The 27,810-nt window shown below is 46.5% G+C and overlaps 1 protein-coding gene across 2 annotated transcripts in view; it reads left to right on the top strand.

Moving 5' to 3' along the window:
* The first annotated feature begins 5,682 nt into the window (after positions 1-5,682).
* ITGB3 (integrin subunit beta 3) overlaps positions 5,683-27,810 on the top strand; it is a 31,840-nt gene continuing 9,712 nt past the window's right edge. The window contains exons 1-11 of one of the 2 annotated variants that reach the window (XM_011377080.2): positions 5,683-5,867; positions 13,131-13,326; positions 14,211-14,463; positions 15,714-15,876; positions 16,513-16,674; positions 18,305-18,400; positions 18,795-18,884; positions 19,588-19,722; positions 20,942-21,371; positions 26,082-26,304; positions 27,221-27,321. In XM_011377080.2, coding sequence (XP_011375382.1) covers positions 5,844-5,867; positions 13,131-13,326; positions 14,211-14,463; positions 15,714-15,876; positions 16,513-16,674; positions 18,305-18,400; positions 18,795-18,884; positions 19,588-19,722; positions 20,942-21,371; positions 26,082-26,304; positions 27,221-27,321 — 1,873 coding nt within the window. In that variant the 5' untranslated portion in view covers positions 5,683-5,843. The remainder of the gene's footprint in view (positions 5,868-13,130; positions 13,327-14,210; positions 14,464-15,713; positions 15,877-16,512; positions 16,675-18,304; positions 18,401-18,794; positions 18,885-19,587; positions 19,723-20,941; positions 21,372-26,081; positions 26,305-27,220; positions 27,322-27,810) is intronic. The other variant, XM_011377082.2, reaches the window with a different exon arrangement.

Raw genomic sequence — 27,810 nt, 5'->3', positions numbered from 1 at the left:
TTGCCCCTCTTCTCCTCCTTCTCTCTTCCTGCTATTACTTTAAGAGCGCGAGCTCCATTTAGCTCTTGTCATCGTTTTTTTTTTTTTTTTCCTTCTAGAATGCTCATCCCCTGGATCTTCCCATGACTCTCTTCTGTATATCATTTTGAGATGTCAGCTAGAAGAGGCCTTTCCTGACCACCTGACTGCCCCCTCATTGACACTATTCCTTTATCCTGCTTTATCTTCTTCTATAGCGTTTGCCATTGTTTGAAATTGTACTGTTTTGTTGTGTCTGTTTTTGTTTTCGTCTTCCTCACTAAAACTTAAGCTCCAGTAGAGGACGGGGTTTGTTTAGCGTACCAATGTGTCTTCAGTGCCTAGGAGAGTGCTGGGCGCAGTTAGGTGCTCAATGGCAATTTGTTGAGTGAATGAATGAATGAATGAATGCTGATGCCATTCATATATATTAGTAGAAAAGCGTGAAACTAAAGTAACCACTTTTCCATCGTCCATAGGTGGATTAACCATAGCAAAGTTTTCATTCCCGGCTGGCTGTTCTCAATCATACAGAATGTTTCAGGGCAGTGCTCTTCAAAATCTTGTCATAAATGCTATGGAAATGCAAATTTACTTTGTATTAGGTCCTTAGGGCTGCCATAACTGGGTGGCTTCAAATGACAGAAATTCATTCTCTCTGGAGGCTAGAAATCTGAAATCAAGGTGTTAGCAGGGCCGTGCTCCCTTCGAGACTCTGGAGAGAATCCTTCCTTGCATCTTCCTATCTTCTGGTGGTGGCTGGAAGTCCTTGGTGGTCCTTACCTTCCAGTTACGTCACCACAATTTCTGCTTTTGTCATCACATGGCATTCTCTCCATGAGTCTCAATCTTCATGTAGTGTTTTCCTCTTATAAGGACACCAGTCATATTGGATTAGGGCCCACCCTAGTGACCTCATCTTTTTACATCTGCAAGAAACCTATTTCCAAATAAGGCCACAATCATAGGTACATGGGGTTAGGACTTCAACATATCTTTGGGTTGAGAGGGGGGGCACAATTCAACCCATAACACATTTTAATATTGATGGAGGCAAATGATACACAAATACCTTCTGATGTTAAATACCATATTTAATCAGCTCTGATGCACTTAAAAAAATATTTAAAAATCTCTAAAATCAGGATGTGTTGTTCTATATGGTAGTTTGAATTTCCTAATGCTCTGGGTGATGCTTTTCTGGAGCTTTCTGCTCAGAGCACAGAGGTATATATTATCTTGAACTCCACCTTCCTGTCTCCTTCCCCTTCCTTGTGTTACCAAGCTGCTGCCACATTTAGTGAAGAAACAAAAATAAAGTGATCTTTCTTAGCAATGTGCTCTAGAGAAACTACTTGTGCATCCACAGGGCAGTTAGCATGAGATGTTTTGTTTTTGGATGACTCACCCAGCCAGGTGACTGTGATGGAAGATCAGGCACTGCCTGAGTCATCCTGTGTCCCCATGGACCTAATCAGTGACCAGCCAAAGGTCAGTGGCAGGGCTGGGAACCCAGGCCAGAACTCAACTCCTCTCTGGCAGACAGTAAGAGAGATTATCCTCCCTTTTCACTAAACACCTCTCCTTCTGACTTTGCTCTTCCCTGAAGTCCCCTGGCCTCACTAGGGTGGCCCCTTTTTGCATTTTGACATCCTGTCTCACTGGACAGCATGTCCTCAAAATAGCTCTTATTGACGCATTATGACTTCCACTGGTTCCAACTCCCTTCCTCATTTTCCTTTTTTCTCCTCCCCGCCCCCCCCCGCCTTTGTCTCTTTTCTGGTTCTGTGAATCTGGCTGAGGTGTCAAACCACAGCCTTCTACTTCTTCTTTCCAGGCAAACTCCTTGGCTGGTCTCGTCTGTCTTTTCTAACGGGCCTTCTCTTCTTGGCCATCCCTCTTAGATTGGATTTTTGAACACTAAATATTCCCAACTCCATTTAGATGCCAGATCTGACAATTGGTCATTTCCCTCTATGCTTTCTGATGTTTTCTGGCTCCATGCCCCCACCAACCCTGTGTTCAGGACATACTCAGCTGCGTGTATGGTGTCTGCAGGGGGAAAAAAAAGAAAGTAAAACCCTTCACCTGCCTTGGGACTCAGGATCAAACAGCAACAACAAAAACAATAGCAGCTGTAGCAGCAGCATTTGTTGAGTTCTCTGCCAGGCCTCGTGCTCAGAATTGGGCAGGGATTACTCGCATCATTACCCTGTGAGGACCAGAGCCAGTGCACTGTATTTCCATGCTCCGGCTAAACTGTCAGAGGAAAAGGGTGGTAGGAATTGTTCATTTTTTTCAATGACAAAGTTCCAGTGAAGACCCCCACTTCTCTAGCAGCTCTGAATCTGGGCCCTTGAGGCTGAATAGGAACATTGGCCCATGAATGACTGGAAACAGGCCCAAACTCTTTTCACATGTTCAGGAGGGAGGGGTGGCTCGGAGCAGCAGCTTATTGAATCAGCATGGCCCAAGCTCAGAGACTCCTGATGAATCAGTCACTTTCAGCCACCACATTCCAGGGAACCTTCCCTTGGTGGCAGGTCTTGGTAGGGGGTATCATGGGGTGGGGGTCATTGGTTCTCACGAAGTCAACCTGTGATTCATTGGAAAGAGGTGGTAAGGGGAACTGGGGAACCATCACTCTCCAGGCGTGACTTCCTAATGAACAAATCCCTGCAGCTCCTCATGCTCTGGGGTCAGGGACCGCCCGCTCACAGGGAGGGGGCTGCCTGTTGTTTATTTCACATCTGGCAAGGCCTTCTATTGTGGCTGCAAGTCAAGGACTCATAGGGAAACACTAATTTCAGAATGAATGGTTGGATAAATATATAGACTAGGAAAAGTTCTCAAAAATAATTGGATGGTGCCCACACCCTCCACCGTCTTCTTCTCGCTTCTAACTCTTCTCGCAGTCTTCTTTCCCTAGTGAAAATCAATGGCATTTATGTCCCAAATTACCCCACTGGGTGCCAGTTCCCATGGAAACTTTAAAAAGGGAGGCAGAGACCTAAAATAGTTCAGGCTCTGCTTCTCTCAGAACTCTTCCATTAAGGCAATAATGGGGGCTGTGTTCACATCTGGCTGGAGAAAGAGCAATTGTGAGCTAAGAGATGGTTGGGCAGCCCCTTTAGGGAGCATTGCTGGTTCTAAACACTCAGGCATTCTGAATCTGGCAGCTCTGGGAAAACTGGCCACCTTTCTTCTATTACAGATAGGGCATGGCTAAGTCCTGCCCCAACTCAGAGGTGGCCTTGGTGCTTTAGGGCCAGGCCTGGAACCACTGCCATAATTTCTACCTCACAGTCCTCGAACTCACATGCTAAGGTTATAATCGGTTCAGAGGCTGGAGCCCCAGAGGTTACTCATGGGCTTATGGTAGCATCCCCTTGAAGAATTTTAGATTTGGGAAAGGCCTTTGAAATTAGACAGACTCAAGGCTTTGAGGAAACCTGGGGGTCCCAGAAGATGTGTCAAGGATTCCACATGTAAGCTAGTATTTTTAGGAGAACAATGAAAATCCAAATTGTTTGAAGAACTGTTGCAGTTCATTTACATGTTTTATATTGGAATCCTATATGTCATTTGGAGGAATGAGCTCAGTTGCTTAAAAGACAAAATGAAACTTGTCCAGTACCTCTAGTCCAGTGCTTCTCAATTTGCTCCTATACGTATTTATCGAGCATATCCTTTGAGCAAGAACTGGGGCTGTGCTGGGCTGGGTCGGGCAGGCCTCGAAGGGCTTAAAACATTGCGTGGCAGAGTTGTTATGGCAGATACATAAATAATTATATGTTAGGCATATTGGAGTTGAAGAAACTGAGACTGAGAGGGTTTAAATGACTGACCGAAGGCCACATTATTAGGGGGGTGATTCAGTTAGGACCACAGTCTACTGATTGTGTGCGTACCTTTTCTGTTAGATCCCTCTGCCCCCTAGTGAGGTCCTGAGATGGACACTGATAAAGTGTAATTTTCCACTAAAATATAAATCCCACACAAATATAAAGTCAACTGAGTTAATATTAAGGTCAGTTCAAAAGAGGATTCAAGGAAAGGAGATATATAGTTGGTCAGTCAAAGGAATGCTGAAATCAGTTACCTAATAGATTCAAAATTGGTTAATGTTCTACAAGGCAATAAGCCCTAATTTTGGGGAGTTACCTTTTTACTAGACAGTAGTCATTTGCATGGCGTTGGGTAAGAATCATATACACTGTTCTCATGGAGAATCATTTCCTTGTTATTGGTTTTCTACAAGTTAACCTCTACTCTTACAACGTTGTAAAATCTTCTAACCGATAGAAGTCAAACAAAGGTACCCACCACCAGAAAATTAGAAAATCCCTAAGCATGGCGGGTATGCTAGTCCACACCCTGAATTATTTTGAAAGGGAACCCAAAGTTTAGCCTATTTCCAAACTTTGGATAATTTTTCTTGACACTAGTGTGTGTGTGTGTGTGTGTGAGTGTGTGTGTGTGTGTGTGTGTGTGTGTGTGTGTGTGTAAGCACATTATCTGGGTATGTTTTTGTCCAAAAGTTGAAAGAGAGGGACTTCAGTCACAATGACTGAGACATTCAGCTCAATAAGTTTTGGGGATACTGAGAAAACATCCCAACTGTCAGGATGATTTCTCCCCAAATATATCTGCTGCTCTTACCAGCTGAGGGCAAAGGGGCCGCTTTAGAAAACTGGATAAAGGAACTGTCAGGATAATCGGGTCACAGGTTATGAGGAAGAATGCATCTTCCTCATTCTGCTCCTTCTGTTGGAAAAGGCCTCTCTGGGGGATGTTCCAGGGTGTACCTGGCTGAGGCCAGGATGGCTGAGCTAGGGGTCACATGAGGGATGGGAACTTTTGTCCAGGCAAATGCCTAAGATTTGACTCCAAGTTGAGCTTCTTGGGGCTGTTTTGGTCCCTCTGGTTGTCTCTGTTCCTCTGTCCTTTGACAGTATAAAGACTGTTCATATTTGAGTGGCACTTTGTTATATACCAAGTGCTTCTCCCTTGCCTCCCTGAATTCTTGCACAAATTCTATGAGATAAATATTATCATTTCATAGAGGTTAATTGAGTTGCTCGAGATCATGACATGGCTAGTAAGAAGATTCAGAATTCAAACACAGGCCTTCCAACTCCAAAATTCGATGTTCTTCCAGCTTATATCAGTCAGCTTTTTTCTGACATTTCTGCTGTTCTCCCTTGACCAGTCTATATGTGGTGGGAAGCTTGAGAACATTCCAGAAAATTAGCTTTTCCCTGGTAGGCCACTGGGACACTGCCATGGCCACCCCTTCCAATATTTAGGCTGCATGTTACTGTTTGAACATCAGGGCCTTGGATCCCCTGTGTAGTGGCTGTGACTATAGCACCAGAATAATTGGAGAGAGGACACAGTGCCACTCCTCTGGACCTCAGGATTTCATGTGCACAATGTAGGTAGCAAACCAGTTAATTAAAGCCTTTCTATCGGTTCTGAGCTGACACTTTGGGTCCACGGCTCAGCTTTGCTCTCTCACTTGCCATCACTGTGGCGCCATCAATGGTGGGTAGTGATGAGTTGCTCTCGACCTTTCTTATTCTCCTTCTTCCTTATCACAGGGCCTGTGTTTGGTAAATGTCTGTGGTCTGGTTAGGGTGTGTTTGTGTGCATCCGAGAGCTGTGAACCTGGGCGATAGGGAGAGTTGGGAAGGATGGGCAGACCAGTTACTTCATCAAGTCAGATCAGGGCTAATTAATGCCTTTGTTGCTCTGTTGCAGGGCCCAACATCTGTACCACACGCGGTGTGAGCTCCTGCCAGCAGTGCCTGGCCGTGAGTCCCATGTGTGCCTGGTGCTCAGATGAGGTAAGGAACCTAACCTAACTCCTTCCCCAGGCTTGGTCGCTTTCGTGCAGGAACAGACCCATGGGATAACTCCTCTCTCCTAAATACACAAGCGTCTTGTCTCTTCTGAGTAAAACAAGGGTGAAGCCTTCCCACTGGTAGATGCCGACGTGAGCCGTTATAGGGCTGTTACTCGAGGTGTCACCCAGGGTCCACGGTGTGGCCTGTGGCTCTGGCCAATTACCTTGGTCCTCCTGGCCTCACTGTAGCCACTGCCATCCTTTACCACTCTTTGCTTACTTCTTGTTGGGGTGCAGCACCCCAGGGAAGCAGGGCTTCAGGTCTCAAAAGGAGAGGTGGGAGAGAGTTACAGGTATACAAGGGATGCTGTACCTCAGAAGTTTTTAAAGGCAAGTAAGAGAGGAGTCTTGCCCTCGTGCGGGGGCCTGTTTAGTCAGACCTTTTCTCTTCCCCTTTTCTCTCTGATGATTGGGCCCCGTAGCTATCTATACCTTTTTCTCTCTTCCTCTTCTTTTCTTCTTTCCTTCCCTCTCCTAGGTGTCAATGAGGGAAAGAGCTGGGCCAATTTGGTGAGGATGGGAGGATGACAAGAAAGGGTTAGCTGTGTCTAGGCAGAGGGTTTGTTGTGTCTGGGGCCCTAGGGAATGAGTGTGTCTGAGGGAATGGCTATGTTTGTGGCTGGGACGGGAATCTGGAGCTGGCAAGACCTGGCTGAGGTTGGGAGGGTGGTGAGTGTGGCTGGAGAGATTCCAGTGATTACAGAGTCTGAGGCTGAGTCATTAGCCTGGCCCCTTGCAGGTGGTTACCTGAACTTCTGGCCTAACTGCTTCTCAGCCACCTGAGGTACCCTCTCTGTCACGCATGTTTCTGCCCTTTGTGGTTTTACCACTGTTCTAACCCAGGCCCTCGTTCTCTCTGTCTGTTTCTCTTCCCAGTCTGCTGAGTTTCCTAAAAAGGCAACCTCTCTGACAGGCGGGTATGGGGGGAGGTAGCGGAGGGGAGGCTGTGTTTATGCCTCCATAAGAGGACTGCCAGAGGCAGAGGCCAGCCCAACACACTGATTTGGCCTGTGTGCAGTTCAGCACGGGAACTGCTTCCAGAGGCAGCTGCCCAACATCTGGGCCACACTGATTTCATTTAGCAAATGAAATATTCCCTGGGGCTGGGAGTTGGGGTGGGGAAAGGGAGGGTTGAGTTGTTCCCCCCCATCCCCTCAGGTTCTCCACCCCTCTGGGCTGAGCTGGCTGCTCAAGTGTGGTGTGGCCTCCTCCCTTCTCATTTGCCATATCCTCCTTCCCTTGGTCACCGTCATGATATTATTAAGCTTCTTTTACAAGGAAGTTGGAATTCAACAGCTGGATCCTGGAAGAAGGGAAAGCTGGATGGGGAGGGTGACCGATTGGATTGGATGACCTGAAGCTGGCTGGAGCCGAGGGGTACGGGCCGCGGGGGGAGAAGCCCTAGTGTCACTCACAGGATGCTCCCCCTCCTCTTTCCTCCTTTTCAACCCAAAGCAAGAGAAAATGGAGACAACTGTAGCCCAGAGGAGTCTAGGGAAGAAGAAAGTGCACATATTATTGGAGTATCTGTCACCTCTCTTGGTCTACATAGGGACAAGCTAGATAACTGAGGGGTGCTGAGGCCTGACCAAATAAAGCCCTTACACCTCGTGATCAGATTTCAGAGAAGCAAATGTAGATTACTTTTGATGACCCTTGTGAATTTTGTCCCCTGGGACAGACCAGGGGAGGGCAGCTGTTGGTAAGGGGGAAGGTACAGGGTAGGATCAAAGCATAAGGTAGGACCAACCTAGGAATGGGGAGTGGGGTCAAAGAGGAAATGGGTGCATCTTGGACCAAAGAAAACTAATAAGAGGAGGAAGAAGGTCCAATAAGATATTCTCTGAGAGGATGGAATATAAATAGGAATGTGGGGGAGGTCAAGGATTTAATGAATGACTACAACTATCTCTGAGCTAGAGGGAAGGACGGGGAGAACAGGAGCGGGGGAGGAGGGGAAGAAGGGAGAAAGGGAGAAGAAAAGGAAGGGAGGAGGGAAGGACAATAGAAGAGCCCCTTGTGGGGCAAAATGCGTCAGCCAAGGAGGAATGGGAGGTGGGAATCCCAGGCTGTAACCTAAATATGGCTGCAATGTTTTTCCTGAGGGCTTCCCCTGCACAGACTGAGTTTAACTTTTGAAAGTGCCTTGGCTGTTGACTTAACCAAAAGTGAACCACGTGGGCCATTTTGTATGTGATTTGTTGATTAATCAACCCTGGAGAGCCCTCTGCTTCTGCCTCCCCTACCTTGGCTGTTGTAGGCAGGATTGGCAGTGTCTAGAAAAACAACTGGTTGGGCTCAGCTTTCTCTTGGTCCTAGAGGACAGCATCTCTGGGTGTGTGTAGCAAGCGCTTGGCTGGGCAACAGGAAAACATAGCCAATGTGGATGAGTGCAGAGTTTTGGGCCCATCTGCATAGGGTGTGTTCTGGGGGGATGTGGATACTCACATGGTTTGGGGTGCTGTGCTATCTTTGACTTGTGAATCTAGCAAAGAGGCCAGCCTCACACAGAGATACAACTTGTGGTCTTGGCCTCAGTGACGCCATGTTGGAATCTAGACCCTTCCAAACTTGCCTGGTGGTGAGAATTACTTGGGGTGTTTTTAAGTATAAAGGTTCCCGGGATAGACCCTGTACCTATTGCATCAGAATGGGTTGTTATGATAGCAAGTTTGGCAAATACTGCTAATTGAAAGGGCTGACCATTGGGGTCATGATGGGTGGAGGTGGATTTAAAGTTGCCAGATAAAATACAGGGCACTCAGTTAAATTTGAATTAAACAACAAATTATATTTACTATAAGCATGTCCTAAATATTTGCTAAATTTTCAAACCTAAGGTGGAGGGAAATACTAGGAATTTTAATGTAGTCCTGAGAGCACATCAGAAGGTGGATCAGCTCACACTCAGCCTGATATCCGGGGATGAAAGAAGAATGGGTTTGGGTCTAGCAAAGTAGAAGACTCCAACAGGACTCGCTTATTTTCTTCTTTGCGTCTGCAGGGGAAAGGTTTAGGCTACTTTTCGTTCCTTTTTAGTCATTAACATAATTTTATTCTCACAGCTCTGCTGCTTTTTTTTCCTTTCCACCTTTTTTCTTTTCTTTTTTTAATCTGGAGGATTAATGTTCATCTTGAGAGTTTTACTCTACCTTGTAAGTGTAAAAAAAATATATGTATATAATATTAAACGAGCTCCTCTCCCTGTAAACAATGGGGTGTGAGTTCTAATAACCATGAACTAAAATGCTTTCCTATTCCTCTCCTTTTTTCTGTCTCCTCCACACTTCTTGTTCCAGTGATTTCTTGTCCTCACTGGGTGTCAATCAAGAGAACAGTGTTAGTTTATTTGGATGGGGGGTATTTGGTAACTCTCTGGAGAAAAAAAATAAGTACCAGGACATGTTATGTTTTGTTCTTCAAAAACAGAGTATGCAATAATGGTAATAGTTATATCAGTAATAGTAGAAAAGAGTCACCTTCTATTTGCATTTACTTGTTTAAATCACATCAAAAGGATTTGAATATATTTGACTGATAGTGAGATTTTTATATTTTGAAAGCATTTCACATTCATAGTCTTATTTTATCCCCTGACCAACTATGGCTGATAGGGAGGATAATGACAGTTAATCATGCTGTACTTCCCCAATTTCCAAAACGAGATCAATGGAGAATGGGAGTAATAGCATGTGCCATTCTTCCAAGAGAGGGTGGGAATTCGGCTCCCACGGCACGTGGGCTAGAACCTCCCACCTCTCTGCTTCAGTCTTCCTTTGGGTCTTTGTTATTTTTGCCCTTTTAGTGTCATATCCGGTTTCACTGGGAGCTAAAACTCTGTTTTTCCTCCTTCTTCCTTCCAGTTTCTCTCTGAGTCACCTGGAGACATTCCTTCTACCTTCTCAGCCTGGGTTATTTAGAAAAGGCATGTTGCCCAAGTGTATTGAGGTCACTGCCTTGGTATTCTGCGACAGGAGGCTCTCGGGGAGAGTGTGGCTAAGGGGCAGGCCTGTTATGTTCCTGATCTCTGATGTCAGTGACCACAAGGGGAGGGAGGAAGATAGTTTTTGTTTCTTAGTGTTTATATTTCTAAGGAAATTCATAACAAACCATAAGGACTGTCAGCAAGGCTTAGTACTTCAAACTTTCTTCTGAGAAGCATTGTCATGTTAGAAAATGGAGTCAGGAAACCACCCCGCTTCAGACTCCAAACATTCTCTCCCTTTGCTGATGCTACTTAAAGATACATGACGGCCTCGCTGTTCTCATTCGGTGTCCTGGCCTCACCCTTCCCTCTCCTTCATCTGTTTTACTCCTGGAAAGGCTCTGCTCCTCAGTGCATCTTGGTCTATGCAATCATTGCCTTTTATGGAAGGGTTTCTCCTTCGGCCTTTGCGGGCAACTGGAATCAGAGATAAGGTAGGAAGTTTTCTGAGCAAGGAAGAGACTGCTTCCTAAGGAAGGAGGGTTGAGAGAGATGGGTAGGGGCAGCAAGAGGTATTTGGGCACAGAAAAGCAAAGGGCTCATGAGTTCTCCCCTCCGCCATTCTGTCCTCTTCCAGAGTTGAGTGTGGGGAGGGGACTTTCATTTCTCTCAGAGACTTCAAAGATCTATGCTGTCCCTGTTAGAATCTCTTGAGCCAGGAAGATTAAATTATGTGCACTATTTCCCGCTGCTGATACCATTTCTCTACCTCATACCCATGAAGCTGAGAGAAAGAAAGAAGCTGCTGGCTTCCAGAAGCTCTTCTTTCCACTTTTTGCCCGGACCTGGGTGGTCCTCATATCTTTGTCTTAGTCCTTGCAGGGTGCTATAATGCAAATACCATAGACTGAATGACTTAACAACAAACATTTATTTCTCACAGTTCCGTAAGCTTTGAAATACAAGATCAAGGTACCAGCAAATTTGTGTCATCGATGGCTGCCTTCTTGCTATGTCCTCACGTGGCAGAAGGGGCCAGGGAGCTCTCTGGGGCCTCTTTTTAAGGGCACTAATCTCATTCAGGAAGGTTCTACCTCATGACCTTATTACCTCCCAAAGCTCCACCTCTTAATATCATCACCTTTGGGGGCCAGAGTTTAACATATGAATTCTGGGTGGACACAGACATCCAGTCTGTAGCACTGTTGGTGGTGTCATGTTTCCATCCACGTGAGGAAGCTGTTCAGCCTATCTGGAGGACTGGGCAGGAGAGAGAGAGGGACTCCGAGCATCTGGAGGGGTTTTTAGGCTACAGAATCCAGATTTTTAACATATGGATGGCTCCTTGTGGCCCAATCCCTCTCCTGGAAATACAGCTGCCAGCCATATCCTCATCTTGCATTCTACTCCCTACCTGGGGCATTTTCAGGTGTGACTCTTCCTGGGCCCACTGCTTCCACATGCTTGCTTCTCTGCCTTGATTCTCACTCTATACAGAATGTAATACAACATATCATTTTGTGAGGATAATCACATTCAGACTATCTAGTTAGCATCTCACTTCTGCCACTTCCTAGCTCATTAACGTTGGGCAAGTTACTTAACTGCTCCAAGCCTTAGATTTCTTACCTGTAAGATTGGGTTCCTCATTTGTGAAGCCTCCAAGCCTCAGATTCCTCACTTGTAAAATAATAATAGTTCCAGCATTATAGAAGGATTGCAGCAATCCATGTAAAGCGCTTGTCACAGGGCTTGCCATGCAGAAAGTGTTCAATAAATGTTAGCACTAGTAGTTCCGGGATATTGGCGTGACTTATTCTGCTTCTTCTGGAAGTGGTTGTGACGGGGTGGGTAGGGATGGGAAGGTGGTTTGAGGGCTTGAAGGCCTAGATATTGTGAAATAGGTCCAGGGAGGGGTTTTCCAGCTTTCCCGCCAGTTCCTTCAACCTGGCAAGGAGCCCTCGTGGACTTCTGCCACACAGAGTGGCTAAATTTGCTAAATGTCAGAGCAGGAAAGGAAGGAAAATACCATGTCATCTCACCCCCTTATCAAATAGGTGAAGTAACTGAGGCTAAAAGGAGCAAAATAACTTATCTGAGGTCACATAGCTAGTTAGCGGCAGACCTGGGATTGAACTTGTTTCCTGATTTCCAGCATTTATCCCAGTGCAGTGTGTCTCCCATTCAATAATCAGATGTAAACACACAGAACTCCAGAGGGCCGTGGAATACGCACCAGAGTTTTTGGAAGGGTGCTCAACTGGCTCTTTGTCCAGGATAAGGAAGGAAGCTTGAAGCGATAGGACAGCCTCTGGCCAGTGGCTTGGCATCATGAGATTTGCCCAAGCTTGTGAAGTTTATTCAAAATTAACTTATACAGGAACGAATTATTTATAGAGTATCTTATAATAATAGCTAACATTTATTGAGCACTTACCCCGTGGAAGGCCCCATGCTGTGTGTTTTAAATGCATTGTCTTATCTAGTCCTGCATAACATCCCTGTGAGGCTGGGGCTATTATTATCTTTATGTTATAGCTGAGGAAACAAGGAAGGAGAGATTAGGTGACACTAGTAACTGGCTGGTAAGAGGCCATGCTGAGATGTAGTCTCAGCCAATCTACTCCTGTGCTCTTAGCCCCTACTCTCTGCTGCTACCCCATAGTTCTTCCCCTATCACCTCTGTGCTAAGTCCTGGTTGGGTGCTGGGAACAGAGAAGAAACAGTCACTGTCCTCATGGATCTCAGACCTTAGCCAGTGTTTTAACACAGTGGCTTCCAAACTGTTTTGACCCTGACCTCTAGAAAGAAAAACATTGTATATCATTATTTGTTATACATATTATACCCCACTCTCCAACATATAAATGTTTCAGGAAACAATATTTACTTTTGTATATAAACAATATTTATATACTTTGATACTTTTTGTTCTATCTGATCGCATTTTTATTTAATAAATTGAGACCCACTACATTGATTTTTGAGACCCGCAAGTGGATTGCATTTCACAGTTTGAAAAATTCTAGTTTAACAGACATCTTACTGTTTTGGCTTCCTTCTTAGCTACGAATCCAGAAACGGACACTCACCCAACCTTTCTGTTACCTCGGTTTCCTCTTTCTGTACAATGGGACTACGGTCTGTCTTAGGAAGGACCACATGAGTTCATTTACTCTGGTTTAGCTCCAAAATGTTGGGTAAGCTCCAGAGCCTACTGGAGATAGAGAGCCACCATAGCTCCTGATCACAGCTGCCCCTTGGGCTACTGTCTTATAGGCCCTGCCTCTGGGCTCTCCCCGCTGCAACCTGAAGGAGAATCTGCTGACGGATAACTGTGCCCTGGAGTCCATCGAGTTCCCCATCAGTGAGGCCAGCATCCTGGAGGCCAGACCCCTCAGTGACAAGGGCTCTGGAGACAGCTCTCAGATTACTCAAGTCAGTCCCCAGAGGATTGCACTCCGGCTCCGGCCAGGTAAGGATGTGGCTTATCATGGGGCAATACCAGACAGATGGGCACGGGGCATGAGGTGGAGGTCTGAGCAGGAAGCCTTGGCAAAGTAGCTCACAATGGAAATAGGGAGGGAAGAGAAGGATGTTGGGAGGAGGTGTGGGCAGGAGAATGGAAGATAAATGTAAGGTGTTGGGACTTGGAGTCAGAAGATCTGAGTTTGCATCTTGACTCTCTTATATATTAGCTTTTTAATCTTAGGAAAGTTACTTAACCCTTCTAACACAGTAGGTACTCAAAAAAAGTTAGTTTCTTCTTTCCTCCAATGCCTGTTTTACCTAGCTTATAGCTTCGTGTTGAGGCGCAGATGAGATGTAAGATGAAAAAACAATTTGTAAGCCCCATGTGAGATGTGGCAAGGGAATGGGGGCAGAAAAAAAGGGGCAGGAGGCTTTCAGAGGGAGGATGTGTTAGGCTTTTCGAAGCATTGATTTTGATTTTCTAATTAAATCAAAGAAAATTTAAGAGAGTACCTTTTACACGCAAGGCCTGTATTGGGTGCTATGGGATTCAGAGATGGGTGGGACACAGTTCTTACGTTTTACAGAATCTGTAGTGTAGTAACTGCCGCAACCTCTAGGACTGGGTGGTAGACCCTGGAGATCCAGAAGATTATGCAGATGGGCATTTAGAGATGGCGGAGAATTTTAGAAAATGGAAAAGAAAGATGAAAAGTAAGAGGATCAAGAGATTGGGAGAGGAATAGACCTGCAAGGGGAGAGGAGAAGGGACCAGGGCTTTCAAGTTTGGCTTGATCAAGAAGTTACTTTATCCTAACTGTGTCCAAATCCACTTATTAAGTCTTAGAGGGAGAAGAGGAGAAAAACTAACATCCTTCTGCCTTCCAGATGATTCGAAGAGTTTCTCCGTCCAGGTCCGGCAGGTGGAGGATTACCCTGTGGATATCTACTACTTGATGGACCTGTCTTACTCTATGAAAGATGACCTGTGGAGCATCCAGAACCTGGGTACCAAGCTGGCTTCCCAGATGCGCAAGCTCACCAGTAACTTACGGATTGGCTTTGGGGCCTTTGTGGATAAACCTGTGTCACCATACATGTACATCTCCCCACCAGAGGCCCTCAAAAACCCCTGCTATGAGTAAGTCCCTCCACTAGAAGCCAAGGCAGCACCCTCCTCTTCTCCCCAGGCAAGTCAAAGTCCTGGTTTCTATTTCCAGCTCTAGGGTAGCTTTGTTGACTGCGTTCTGGCCAAATCATAACTCCTCTCTTCCTTGGTCTTCCTGTCTGGCAAGTAGGCCAGCCTGTTGATCTGGAGTATTATGTCAATAGAGTCCAAGGCTGTTTGGATATCTAGAAAGAAAATCCATCAGCTTCTTGGTCTTGGTCACAAATAAATAGGAGACAAGAGAGAATGGGAGAGAAATGAGATCCAAAGTTGAGAGAAATTTATGGATAAGTAAATAGAGGAATTATTTCATTGTTACTGTCATCATTGCCTCATCACCAAGAGTATGAGTCTTACAGGGTTAAAATGCAAGGAATTAAGTCCTAGAGGAATATAAAAAGTGGGAATGATATTTATTGAACTCTTTAATAGTCTGTAAATTGACAAGGGTGCCTCTGTTGACACCTTGGCTTATTACTGAATGGCATGTTTATCTAATTGTTGGAGACTATGGATTATAATAATTTAAAATGGTGGTTACTGAGCCTGACAAGGTATGAATTTACTTTTTAGTTTCCAAAGTTATATGACATGCCTTTTTAAACTCCTGTCTTAACAGGGGTCGTAAGATTCCCTAGTAAACATGTCAGCCATCAATTAAACAAACAAGCCACTGGTCTGGTGATAGAAATACTCCTGTCTGGCACAGATTTATCAATTTATTGATAGTTCAGGGACATTGTTATTGATGAACTTTTGCTTTATTGTTGTGTTAATGTTACTTTAGAAAAGCATTAAATATGAGGTGATAGCAACAACTAGAGCCTCACTCTGATCTAAGCACTTGATATGTGTTAACTCATTTAAGACTCACAACTCTTATGAGATATGTGCTATCACATCCCCATTTTCATAGGTTAAGTACAGAGAAACTTGCTTAGGGTCTCATGACCTAGAAGTAGAGGAGCTGGGATTATGAATGCAGGCAGTCTCATTCTGCAGCTCACTCTGTTATTCTCTAGGCTAGCTGGAGGTAAGGTCAGTGTGATGCTTCAGGTAATTTGAAGGGTGAATTTGAATCTGAACTGTTTGAGTAATTGTGGTTGTATAGAACTGGCATGGTCACACCACTATCCATATTTGTTCCCCTCTCTTTCCCCACCACTCCCAGCATAGCCTTTTCCATCATGGTGTCTACTTAAATTATCTCCCTCCCTTCCCAGTATGAAGACCACCTGTTTGCCCATGTTCGGCTACAAACATGTGCTCACACTGACTGACCAGGTGACCCGCTTCAATGAGGAGGTGAAGAAGCAGAGTGTGTCACGGAACCGAGATGGCCCAGAGGGCGGCTTTGATGCCATCATGCAGGCGACAGTCTGTGATGTGAGTTTGGAGGGCATGGAGTGCCAGGTGTGGTTAGTGCAGATCAAATGGGGAAGGAAGTGGCTCAATGGTAGTGATTCTGTGTGAAATAAGGGAGGAACTAAGCAGAGCTTCATATAGTATAAGCAATAAATTGCTCCCAATAAAGAAGCTCTGCTTATATCCATTCCCTGGCCAGAGCTGACATTTTTTTTGAACCTCATAGTCCCAGATGTTTTTGGGGGAAAGCATCATCTCATCTTCTCTGGAAGCCTATAGAATCAAGCTGTATTAACTTAAGCTCAGCAGAGTGGGCAGATGTTCAGATAGGTTTTCTTTCAGCCCAGCCCAGCTCTGCAGATGCAGGTGGGTTTCTAGATGGGCCATGTGATTATCGTTGGAAGAGTTATATTTAGAGTTGAATCAGGTGTCTTTCAGCTGCTTGAACTAATCTGCTATGAGATTGTTTTCCTAAGAGAACAGAAACCCCCAAATTGGAAAGTTCCAGTTTGTGTTCCGAGGACTGGGACTGAGGCCCTTCTCTAAGACGACTTGTTCAGACCTTCAGGCAGGGAGGTCCTTGGTTCTTTTTTTTCTGCCAACGACGTGGCTAAAGTTGCTTTCTCTCATTTGCCTTTTTTTTTTTTTTTTTAACAGGAGAAGATTGGCTGGAGGAATGATGCATCCCACTTGCTGGTGTTTACCACTGATGCCAAGACCCATATAGCACTGGATGGAAGGTTGGCAGGCATTGTCCAGCCCAATGATGGGCAGTGTCACGTTGGCAGTGACAACCATTACTCTGCCTCTACTACCATGGTGAGATTGGCATCACCTATGGTCCCTGTTCACTATGGCCTACTACCCTAACCTGGGCAGAGTCTTGTGTAAATGTGAAAATGGCAGTCCTTCCTCTGGGCAGGGTTTAGGGCTAGTTTCAGCCTGCCCTCACCCCCACCTCCATCAACTGGACACCTTCATCCAGGGTACAAACTGCACAACGATTAGAAATGATCTTGCCTGTGGTCAGTGTTACGACTACCTCTACTGCCTCCAGTATCAGCAGAAGCATCCTGGCATCCGAATGGACCCAAAGGACTTTTGCAAGTCTAACTGGAAAGCAGGCCTTCCTGTCTACTGTGCATGGATCAGCCCCTTCTTGGAATCCCATGCTTATCTGTGGTTATTAGAAGGAGATAGAGGAAAAAGAGTCAAAGATCATCAAAAGCATGGAGAGCTGGTCCTGTGAGGAATGGTTAGAGGGCTCACAGTCATTTAGCTTGACAGAAAAAGGCTAAAGGATGATTTAGCTGACACGTGAGAAGACTTCTTATACATTGTTTTCTATGGCCAAATAAGGTTAAATAAGAGGAAATGAGTTTAAATTGGAAAAGGAGAAATTGCTTTTAGGCATAAAGAAAATATACAGATCCTCAGAATACTGATACTCTGGGTATCTGGGGGGAGATGTGAATTTTTCATCTCTTAAAGACAATATAGCAACTACCTCATCTAGGTGGCTTAAAGGTTCCCCTATGTAAAGTCAGGAGCCTGAGCTGATGACCTCATGAGCTATCCACAAGGTCTAGGATCCTAGGGACATGTTCATAATTCACCAGCATCTCCACTGTGGCTTGAATTCCTTGATGTCAGCCATATCTGAGTTGAACACTACCCAGCAATGGGTGAGTCAGTAACCATTGACACCTAACCTATGCAAGACTCCTTACCAGGGGCTGAGGGAGGTAAAGAGATGATATGGAGGTCCTACCCTCAGGGGGGTTTTAGTTTAGTTGAGGAGATGTGTTACCAACAACACAAGATGCATGATCAGTGCTAAATGGGCAGCACAATCAATAAGGCTTTAGATATTCAAAGGAGGAAAGCTTGTCATGAGCTGAGATGGTCAAGGAAGGCCTCATGGAGAAGGTAGGACCTCAGCTGGGTCCTAAGGAAGGAGGAGGATTACCAAAAAGAAGGCTGCTCTAGGTGGCAGAAAGAGAGTGGGCTAGGTCAGTGTTAAGTGAAGAGGGAGAAAGGTTGATGATGATTAGTAAGGAAGGTTGGAAGGGCCATGTGGTGGGGATTGCAAGTACCAAGCCAAGGCATTTGTCAGTAGCTGCAAAATAGGAGGAAGCTTGTAAACAATGAGATCGAACAGTACTTGGCCCATGGAAGCTGCTCCTTGACATTAATGCATTGAATTTGAGTAGGAGGAAAGAGGTGCTTAGTTTTGACACTGCCATCCTATACCTCTTCATCTCTCTCTGGAGTTCACAACTGGGTTTGTGCTGCTACTTATCCCCTTACCTTATGTTCATCATGGGAAAGATTCAAGCACCACTACTGCCTACACTATGGCCCAGAGAAGCCAAGTTCTATGGCTTAGAGTTTGGGGATATATGTGAATAGACTTCTTAACTAACCTCCCTACCCTCCCTTTTTACAGGATTATCCCTCTCTGGGGCTGATGACTGAGAAGTTATCCCAGAAAAACATCAATTTGATCTTTGCAGTGACTGAAGAAGTAGTCAATCTCTACCAGGTGACTATGCTATCAGGACTTCCTGGAGTGGGAGTGGGGCCTGTGATGGGTGGACTTGACCACGGCAAGTATTGGCCGTGGTCCCCAACCAGGAAAGATCCTCCTCCAACCTGTTCCCAAGAGTTAATGATTCATCTCCAACCTTGAACCTAGCAGGATGTGTATGTTGATGTTTGCAGTGGGGTAGGGGAGAAATTCCATGGGGTGAGGGGTGTGAGAAGTTTTCTTTAATTTTGCTCAGGGTTGAAAAACTGCTAGATTCCTGGCAATGATAAGTAAAATATCCTGTCTTTCCCTCAATCTTCATTTTGAGAACCTCAGCCTGATTTGGGGAGGGCTTCTGGAGACCACTACCTTTGTTTGGTCAGCCCTGGACATCTGTCTTCCTTTCTAGAACTACAGTGAGCTCATCCCAGGGACCACAGTGGGAGTTCTGTCCACCGATTCCAGCAATGTCCTACAGCTCATTGTTGATGCTTATGGGGTAAGTGTTTTGCGCTGGGAATGGGCCTGCTAAGAGACCACCTCACTTGGCATTACCCAGGAGGGCTCCAATTTGGGAGTCCTGGCTGCTAGTCCACTACTTTCCTCATGCTCTTCCAGGGGCTGGGCGATGTTCAACACTGGGAGCAATGCAGTCTTCTGAGAAAGAAATGGCTCAAAAAGGAATGCCAGGCCATGTTAGAAACAATGTGCGAAGAGCTTGGAGGAGGTGGAAGGGAAAGAGGATGGGAAGGAGGAAGGTGTAGAGCCCCGACTGGGGGTTGGGAGACAGCAGGGTGAGGGAGAGCTGGGCTCCAACAATACAGGAAAGAGGGAGTTGATGAGGGGAAGGGAGTGAGGTTGATTAAAATTTAGGTAGAGAGCGCTACTATCATAGGTGACCAGTATTCGCACTTCCCTTTCGAGCGTTCATGAGGCCTGCAGGAGGGTGTAGTTGGTTTAGATTTTACTCGGACTCACCTAGACACAAGTGGAGAAAGAGGCAGGGAGCAAGTCCTAGTGGGAAATACAGTAAGTCACAGGCTCCTGGGGGTGCTCTGTTAGCTTCCACGTGAACCTCAGCATCTGGCACCGCCAGGGTGAGTCCAAGGCCACCTGGTAGATTTTGCTTGGGATGGAACTGGCTCCTACCCATTTCCTCTCAGCCCATTTTTTTTTTTCTTTCTTCACCCTTTTCTGCTTAGAAAATCCGCTCCAAAGTAGAGCTGGAAGTGCGTGACCTTCCTGAGGAGTTGTCTCTGTCCTTCAATGCTACTTGTCTCAACAACGAGGTCATCCCAGGCCTCAAGTCTTGTGTTGGACTCAAGATTGGAGACACGGTGAGGTGGGCTGGGCAGGAGTTGAAGCTGAGGCTCTGACCCTGGTCTGTGCCCTGGAGTGTCTGAGGGTTCCTACCCCTTCCTTCCCTTACAGATGACTTTCTTCCCTAAGGTCATCACAGCTTAGATGGAATGGAGCTGCCGACCTTTTCCTCTGAGGCTTCTGTTGCCTAAATCTTCTCTATTAAGCAAACTTCTCTGTCAGGATTTTAAAAAACTTACATTTAGGTTACCTCTGTTTGTTTACGCGCAGTTGATTGCAAATGAAAATATTTCTCACCTTCAGTCCCTAATCAGCTTCTGACCTCCCCCATGGTAGTGCCTTTCTTTCCTCCACAAGGTAAAGCGGCAGGTGTCTTCTATTAACATTTATTGAGCACTGACTTTGTGTCAGGCTTTGTTCTAGGTGCCAAAGATTCAATAGCAAATGGAAAAGGCAAAAATACCTGCCCTGATGTAATTTCAGAATGTAAATGTTCATTTTGCCCCTCCCGTCTCTCTGTGGCTTCCCTTTCTTAAAGGTTGGTTCTCCTCTGCTTCTGCCTAAGGGGAGAAGGGTTGGTGAAGTGGAAAGAGGAAAAGAGGGGGATTTCTATATCCATATCATCCAGGTCTATATCTATATTAGCCATATTATCTATATTTATCTCCAGATATCCATCCATCCTTCTATATATTCTAGGCACATGGGCACATATCCCATGTAAGAAACACTGGCCTGCACACGTGATGAAATGTTATGTGGAAATCGAACAGTGGATCCTGAGCCTGTGGTTGACCACTGTGTGGCATTGTGTGGTGCAAAGGAGTGCCCTGTGTGTCCTGTGATATTACGTAATCGGTACAGCTAGCTTAGCTGGCCTGAGCACAGCGTTCACAAGATCACGGATTCTGTTCTGCTTGAATTGGTTTATTTCACATATGGAATAAAAAAACCCAGCCTTCTATATCATAACCGTAAACACATGGTCTCAGTACCCAGCCGGATATGTCACAGCTGCATAACTATTCCAGGGCTCTTGCTTTTGCTTTGCAGACCTTGGTGGTGGGAAGGCTGAGGATTATATAGGAGTATATAATTGATAGATTACATATAGATATAGTGATAGATACTCGGGGATGAGACTCGCAATGAGCAGGGCAGAGAACTGCTCATTTCCCTTCGGGGCTGGAGTGTTAAGAGGGTCCACCTGTGTCTGAATGCGATCTTTCCATCCAGGTGAGCTTCAGCATCGAGGCCAAGGTGCGTGGCTGCCCCCAGGAGAAGGAAAAGTCCTTCGCCATCAAGCCTGTGGGCTTTAAAGACAGTCTCACTGTGCAGGTCACCTTCGACTGTGACTGTGCCTGCCAGGCCCATGCCGAGCCTTACAGCCGCCACTGCAACAATGGCAATGGGACCTTTGAGTGTGGGGTGTGCCGCTGTGGGCCTGGCTGGCTGGGATCCCAGTGTGAGTGCTCAGAAGAGGACTACCGCCCCTCGCAGCAGGACGAGTGCAGCCCCCAAGAGGGCCAGCCAGTCTGCAGCCAGCGGGGCGAGTGCCTCTGTGGCCAGTGCGTCTGCCACAGCAGTGACTTTGGCAAGATCACGGGCAAGTACTGTGAGTGTGATGACTTCTCCTGTGTCCGCTACAAGGGGGAGATGTGCTCAGGTGAGTAGAACTGCACACATGTCCCTTCCTGGTACCCACACATACTCACACATCTGCAGCATCTGGAAATGTAGGCCAGAGCTTGAGGCGGACACAGGAAGGCCCACAGGGCAGAGCTGAGCAGATGGTGTTCCACTCCAGTGGCAGAAAACAGAAATGAGGTCCTCTGTAATTCCCCTCAGCTCCCTAGGTCCTCGCCCATGGGGGGACAGGGACACGGGAGCTTCTCTCCTGGAATAGCGTGGGAAGGAGCGGGGAAATTTGATGGTGAAGACAGTTTTCGTCTTTTCTTTCATCTGCTCTCCCCTTAATATTTAAGTCACTGGATCCAAATCTTTTTGAGGATATGAGCCAGTCTCTTCTTAAGGTAAAAAAAGTAAATCATTGGCTGATGGTAATTGAAGTTTTGGTATTTATAGATTTGGAAAATGGGTGACATAGAATATATAGCAAAGTTAGTAATAATTGTTTTATGTGAAGACTTGGAAATTAGTAATACAAGACATTGGAGCACATTTAATGAGCCAGCACACTTGGAAGAATGACTGAAAAATAGTAAGCTCTTATTAAATGTTGGCATTATTTTGTTATCACTATTGGTACTACTATTACTTTTTTGGGTTCTAGGTCTGTTTTTGTCCTATATGGTAGCCACTAGCCACATGTTAGCTATTTAGATTAATCCATTTAAATTAATTAATTAATTAAATTTAAGTAAATTTTAATGTAAATTAAATTTATAACTAAAAATTCAGTTCCTCTGTTGCTTAGGAGTCACATATGGCTAGTGTTGCTATGTTGCGCAGCACAGATATGTATTGAATAGCGTTGCCATAGAGAGTCCCAGCCCACTGATTGAGATTATGATTTTGAGTCTTTTTACCTGCATATTAGATTGTTGTCCTTCTCATTACAAAATTCAGTAAAATCTTGAGGCCTGCTGATAATCTCAAACTGGTTTTCCTTTGTCCCAAAGACCACTCCAGGGGTACTTCCCCAGCTAGAAGAAGTCAAGCGGATATTAAGGTAGTTTTTAATTGCTGACACACCGAGGCAAATAGGCAGCTTGGGCACTGGGGGTAGATTTTTGCTGGGCTAGAATTACTGTGGCTTAATTGCTCTTGTTATGACATTTGCAAATTGATTGGGACTGCTTTATGGGTATATTGTGTGGCCAAACAGAGATGATAAATGGCTTCTATGGTGACCAAGTGCATGACCTTGGTTGGCATGGGGGTTCTAATCAGCCGACCTAACCCACCGCGATGTTCACTTTACCATCAGCCTTTAAAGAAGGCTCGATTAGAAAGGTAAATCTGAGTCATTCTAAAGCATGCCTAAGCAATATATGAATGGCTCCTTTTTATTGCCTACAACATTATTTCCTTTACTCACGCAAACAGAATTTGAGAGAGAGAGATTGGAGAAAAATGGTATCGGAAATTAGGGGAGAGAGATCAGGCATACACACACAAACAACAGTCTAAACTGGGGGATGGGGCAGGAATTTCAGCTCATTTTAATATTTAATAGTATTTACATCCTATTCAAAATACCGAAAAGAATAAGTAAGCTTGACGTGGGAGACCCATGGGGGAAAGGTTGAGACTGAGAGGGAGAGGGTTGCCCTAGGAGAGGTCTACAGATAGCCTACTGGGGACGCCGGGGACGGAGGGAGGTCCATTAGGCCTCCATGGCCTGATTGTTCCTGGTCCGGTGTGAGGTAGTATGGGAGAGATCCTAGCCAGAGTGCATGTGTTTCCTTTGGCTGCCGGCCCCACTGAAGCCACAGAACAAAGCTGCCTGGTTTGGCAGCCCCAGTTCCTTCCTCCCACTGATGCAAGAACAGTTGGTCCTCAATGTGTTGCAGCCTAATTCATGGGGGAACCCCAGGCTGCCACTGTAACCTCTCACAGACTTCCCTCCTCCACTTCCTGCAAGGGGGCTGGATGCCCACCAGCCTCAGGTCTAAACCCTGTGGTGCCATCATCATATTCTCCAGCGATAGGTACTTGGGGCTACGCGCTTGTTGGGCATCTGCCCTGTACCAGGCACTTGGTGCATATGGGTGAACAAGGGTCGTGCATCATCCCTGACCTCTCAGAGCTTATAGCCCAGCTTGTCATTGTCCCTTCCCAGAGCTGTTGGCCTTTGGTCTGTTCTTTGTTACAAGTGGGGGCTCATGAGGCAGGAGCTCTATGACTTGGCCATTTCTCTAGCCCCTGGCCTCACCCCTCCTCTCCTCCCCACTGGAAGTGTGGTCTTGCACAGTATCAGCACCCTGCCTCAAACATAGGGAGTGTGCATCCTGTCCTCAAGAGCCTCTTCCAACTGCCACATCCACGAACGCAAATTGATCAGGCCCCACAGTGAGCCAGGTTCTGTGCTGTGTCCTGTAGTGCTGTGGGATAGAGAGGCACGAATAAGACAGTGTTGCCTTTCATTAACCTACCTAAGGATAATTCACCGATGAGGCAGAAAGTGCCGGATCCCAGAGTGAGTATTATAGGAGTCCACTGGAAGGGGAGATTCACTGTGGACAGAGGAGGCCTGGGCAGCTTCACGGAGGAGGTGGGATGTCAAAGGAGGGGCTGGTTCATAAATAAGCACTCAGAAGGTCAAGTTTTAGAGAGTGATTACATTCTGACCGGAAACACCGCCTCCTCCCTTTCCTCTTCCCCTACATCCCACCGCCTCCTTCCCTGCTTCCCTCCTCTTTCTTACACTTTCTCTTCATTTCTCACCCCACCCCTCTGACTTTCCTGTGAACCCAGGCTCAGCGGCCCTGTTGCTGGAGGGGTGCCAGTCCTGCGACATTACCACACTGTGGCTTCCTTGTACGGGCTGACCCTGCCAAGGCTTGGGGTCAGCCTGATGGCTCTGGCCTCCCACTTCCACTCCCAGCCTCACTCCCGGCTGGCCTGGCAGACTGTCTTCTCAAAGATCACTTTGTTTAGCTTTACAAAGGAAACACTATGGGACAAAGTTTTCTGCGGAGGCTGAAGGCCTCTGAGTGCTGCCAGACCTCTGTGGGGTCGGCCTTTCCTTGTCTAGGAGCCACGGCCAAAAGTGGGGTGTAGTGGACACTGTGGGGTCCCACTCTGCTGACTGGCACACCCTCCCCCCAGCTGCTGTTAGGGCTGCTCTTAATAGCTCACAGCTGCCCCTTCTCTGGAGCATTATCTTCAGCTGACAGGAGCTGTCTTGCCCTCAGACCTTGGCCAGTGACTGATGGGTAAGGGGTTACACAAGGCCAGTCCCTTTGTCTCAAAGCTGGGGCTAGCTCTGTGGTGCCATCCACGCTCCGGAGCCCACCGCGGGATCCGGCTGAAAGGATTCTCCAGCTGAAACCACATTCCTGCCAGCTTTCCACTCTTGCCCTGTCCTGCTTCCCACCCTCCCTTCTCCTTCCCCAGTAAGTCACTTGAACAAGAATCCTCACCATGAGCTCTACTTCTATAGAACCCGACCTCAAAATGCAATCTTTCTTCTTTCTCTACCTTTCTGCCGGCTCAGGAGCAACACACTGAAGATGTACTGGGCAGCTAGGGCAGATCAGGTTGTGTTTCCCATCCTTCCTGGGAAACAGACATTTCTTTCTAAGGCAGTGAAAGTGTGTCTGAGTCTTGAATTCTAGTGTGGCTACTAGAGGATGGTCTGAGGCTCACTGGCAGAGGGACCCGTAGTGGCCAAGAGACATTAGTCAGACCCACTGGGGGTCACTGGAGAGCAGGAAGTGCCAGCTCATGGCTGTTTGAGCCTGTACCACCCTCCTCTCCAGCAGCGTGGAGCCCATCTGCTTGCACAGTGGCCTGGTTTGCAGGCCAATTCAGATTACTTCCCCTCTGCTCCCTGCCTTTCCTCTGATTAACAATCAGATTTTTGTTATTCATCCAGTTCTTCCTGATTCAGAGTCCTAGGGAATGAGTCACCTTTCTGCAGGATTTAAGAGCCAAGTTTTAAAGCCTTTTTAAGTGAATATTAGGGGAATATAGCATTGAGAGTTAATGCCTGCTCAATCCCAGCCTCTGTCTTCCATTCCTATACTCAGGTAGTAAAGTAAATAGGTCTTTACTACCAGGCCTGATGGCTCCTTGCAATAATATGACAATACAACACAGGGCACATATTGATGAATGTGTGTGTGTAACCTCCATGAAAGTCGGGACCCTTCCTGAATCTCCCGTGCCCAGGGTGTGGTATGAGCTCAATAAAATAAATAAATAAACGTTAATTGCATGCTTATTCTATATCAGGTGATATGCTAATCATTATTGATGCAGAAACTAATATGATATGTATTCTCCCAACAAGGCGATCACAATCTAGAAAGAGAAACAGGCAAGCACATTTGAACATAAGGCTGAAATAGAGGGCTATATAGGTACTGGGAGAACACAAGAGCGGACAGTTGAGTTGGCCTGGGGAGGTCAGAAAAAGTCAGAGAGGAAGGAGCATCTAAGTTGAGCCTTAAAGGGTGAGGGGGAGTTTGGTAGTGATCACAGGAAGAAAAAGCACCTGGAAAGAGGGAGCGGCATGAATACAAGCATGAGGATACAAGGTTAGTGTAGAAGCTGGTGAACAGTTCAGTGTGGTGGCTAACGTGTGGCAATGTGAGGAGGGTGATGAGAGGTGGAAAGAGGCTTGAGCTGCTGTCACGGGCTGGGACCCTCTCCAGCTGGTCTGCCTTCATGGGCTGTGTGTTTTCAGGACATGGCCAGTGCAGCTGTGGGGACTGCCTGTGTGACTCCGATTGGACCGGCTACTACTGCAACTGTACCACACGCACGGACACCTGTATGTCCAGTAATGGGCTGCTGTGCAGCGGCCGGGGCAAGTGTGAATGTGGCAGCTGCATCTGCATCCAGCCAGGCTCCTACGGGAACACCTGTGAGAAGTGTCCCACCTGCCCTGATGCCTGCACCTTTAAGAAGTGAGTGGGCAGAGAAATGCGTTGGAGAGAGTTGGGTGTCTGGGCAGGGGAGTGGTTGGAGAGGGCCCCCCAGACTAGAACCTTCAACTCTTCAGGTTCACTCTCTTACTCACCAAAGCTTTAGGGAGAGGAGTCCACTCTAGCCATAAGGCCAGGTTTCTTCTTTTACCGAAAACTTTGGGGAAAGTTGGAGGTGGAGCCAAACTCATACCAGCTAGACTCCTTTGGAGAAACCCTTCTCCTAGGGTGGCCTGAGTTGGGAGGAAGAAACCCTTCTCCTGGAACCCTGAGTTGGGAGGAAGGCTAAACCAGATAATTTCCGGGGAACGTCCCAGTGCTGATGTTCTGATTCTGTAGGAGATGTGGGCTGGAGTTGTGAAACATACTGTGCGAAACAGGGATGTTCACCAGTACAAACGCCACTCGTTTGGTGGTCAGAGGAAGCCCCTGTCAGCCCGGGTCGGTGGCACTGCCATTTCTCTTTCTACTTCAATCAGGGCTTGATTCACAGACATGCAACCCGAGCATTGCACAGCCCCGCATGCTTCGAAGGGCCCCACCCTTCGTTTAATGCTCTGCTCTCCCTGTCCTGAAATTCCTAGTAACTGTTGAGCAAGGGACCTGGCATTTTCATCTTGCACTGGGCCCCCACACTATGTGGCCAGTTATGACTTTAGGGTTCCCAGATGTGCAATAGGGTTCACCTTCCCGTCACAGTCTTGGACGCGACATAACAAGTTCCACCCCTGAACTCCAGACGTGACTCTCTGGGCCCCCAGGATTGTCTCACAGATGTTTCTATGTGTGTGTTTTCTGAGGTGGAGCAGCTTTCCTGGGGTACGGGGGTCAAAGCCAAACTGAAACCTTCTCAGGGTTGCCCTTCCCTCGCCTTAATCCCGGTGTACTCCTTCCTCAGGGAGTGTGTAGAGTGTAAGAAGTTCAACCGGGGAACTCTGCTGGAGGAAAATACCTGCAACCGTTACTGTCGTGATGAGATCGAGTCTGTGAAGGAGCTCAGTAAGTTTAGCGTGTCTTCGAGTTGCACACCCAGGTTCCAGGTTTTCCCGGTTTAGTCATGGAAACTATTCGCCTCTCACCTGTAAGGCGAAAGAGTAGTTCTGACCTCGAAGGCGTGTCCTGCAGGCCTGATGCAGAGTAGGCACTTAATAAAAACCGCCTTCCCTGAGAGTCCCTTGCACCTCTACTAATTTGTTCAGCAGACCCTCCCATTTCTGTTTCCCAGAGCCCACAGACTCAGCAAGACCCTGCAAGTAACTTTTTTTTTTTTAAAATTTTAGTTTCAGGTATACAGTACAGTAGACTGTATATAATTTATATAATTGATGCAGTGATCCCCCGATTACTCTAGTACCCATCTGACACTACACACAGCCGCTATGATCATATTGACTGTGCTCCCTGTGCTGTCCTCTATGTCTCCGTGACTGTTTCGTCACCACACAAATAACTTGGAGAAATCAGGCAACCCTAACTTTACCTCCTCAA

The sequence above is a fragment of the Pteropus vampyrus genome, unplaced genomic scaffold, assembly GCF_000151845.1.
Source record: "Pteropus vampyrus isolate Shadow unplaced genomic scaffold, Pvam_2.0 Scaffold306, whole genome shotgun sequence".
Classification (NCBI taxonomy): Eukaryota; Metazoa; Chordata; class Mammalia; order Chiroptera; family Pteropodidae; genus Pteropus; species Pteropus vampyrus.
Note: the sequence above shows the minus strand (reverse complement) of the source record. Positions and strands in the feature narration are given on the sequence as shown.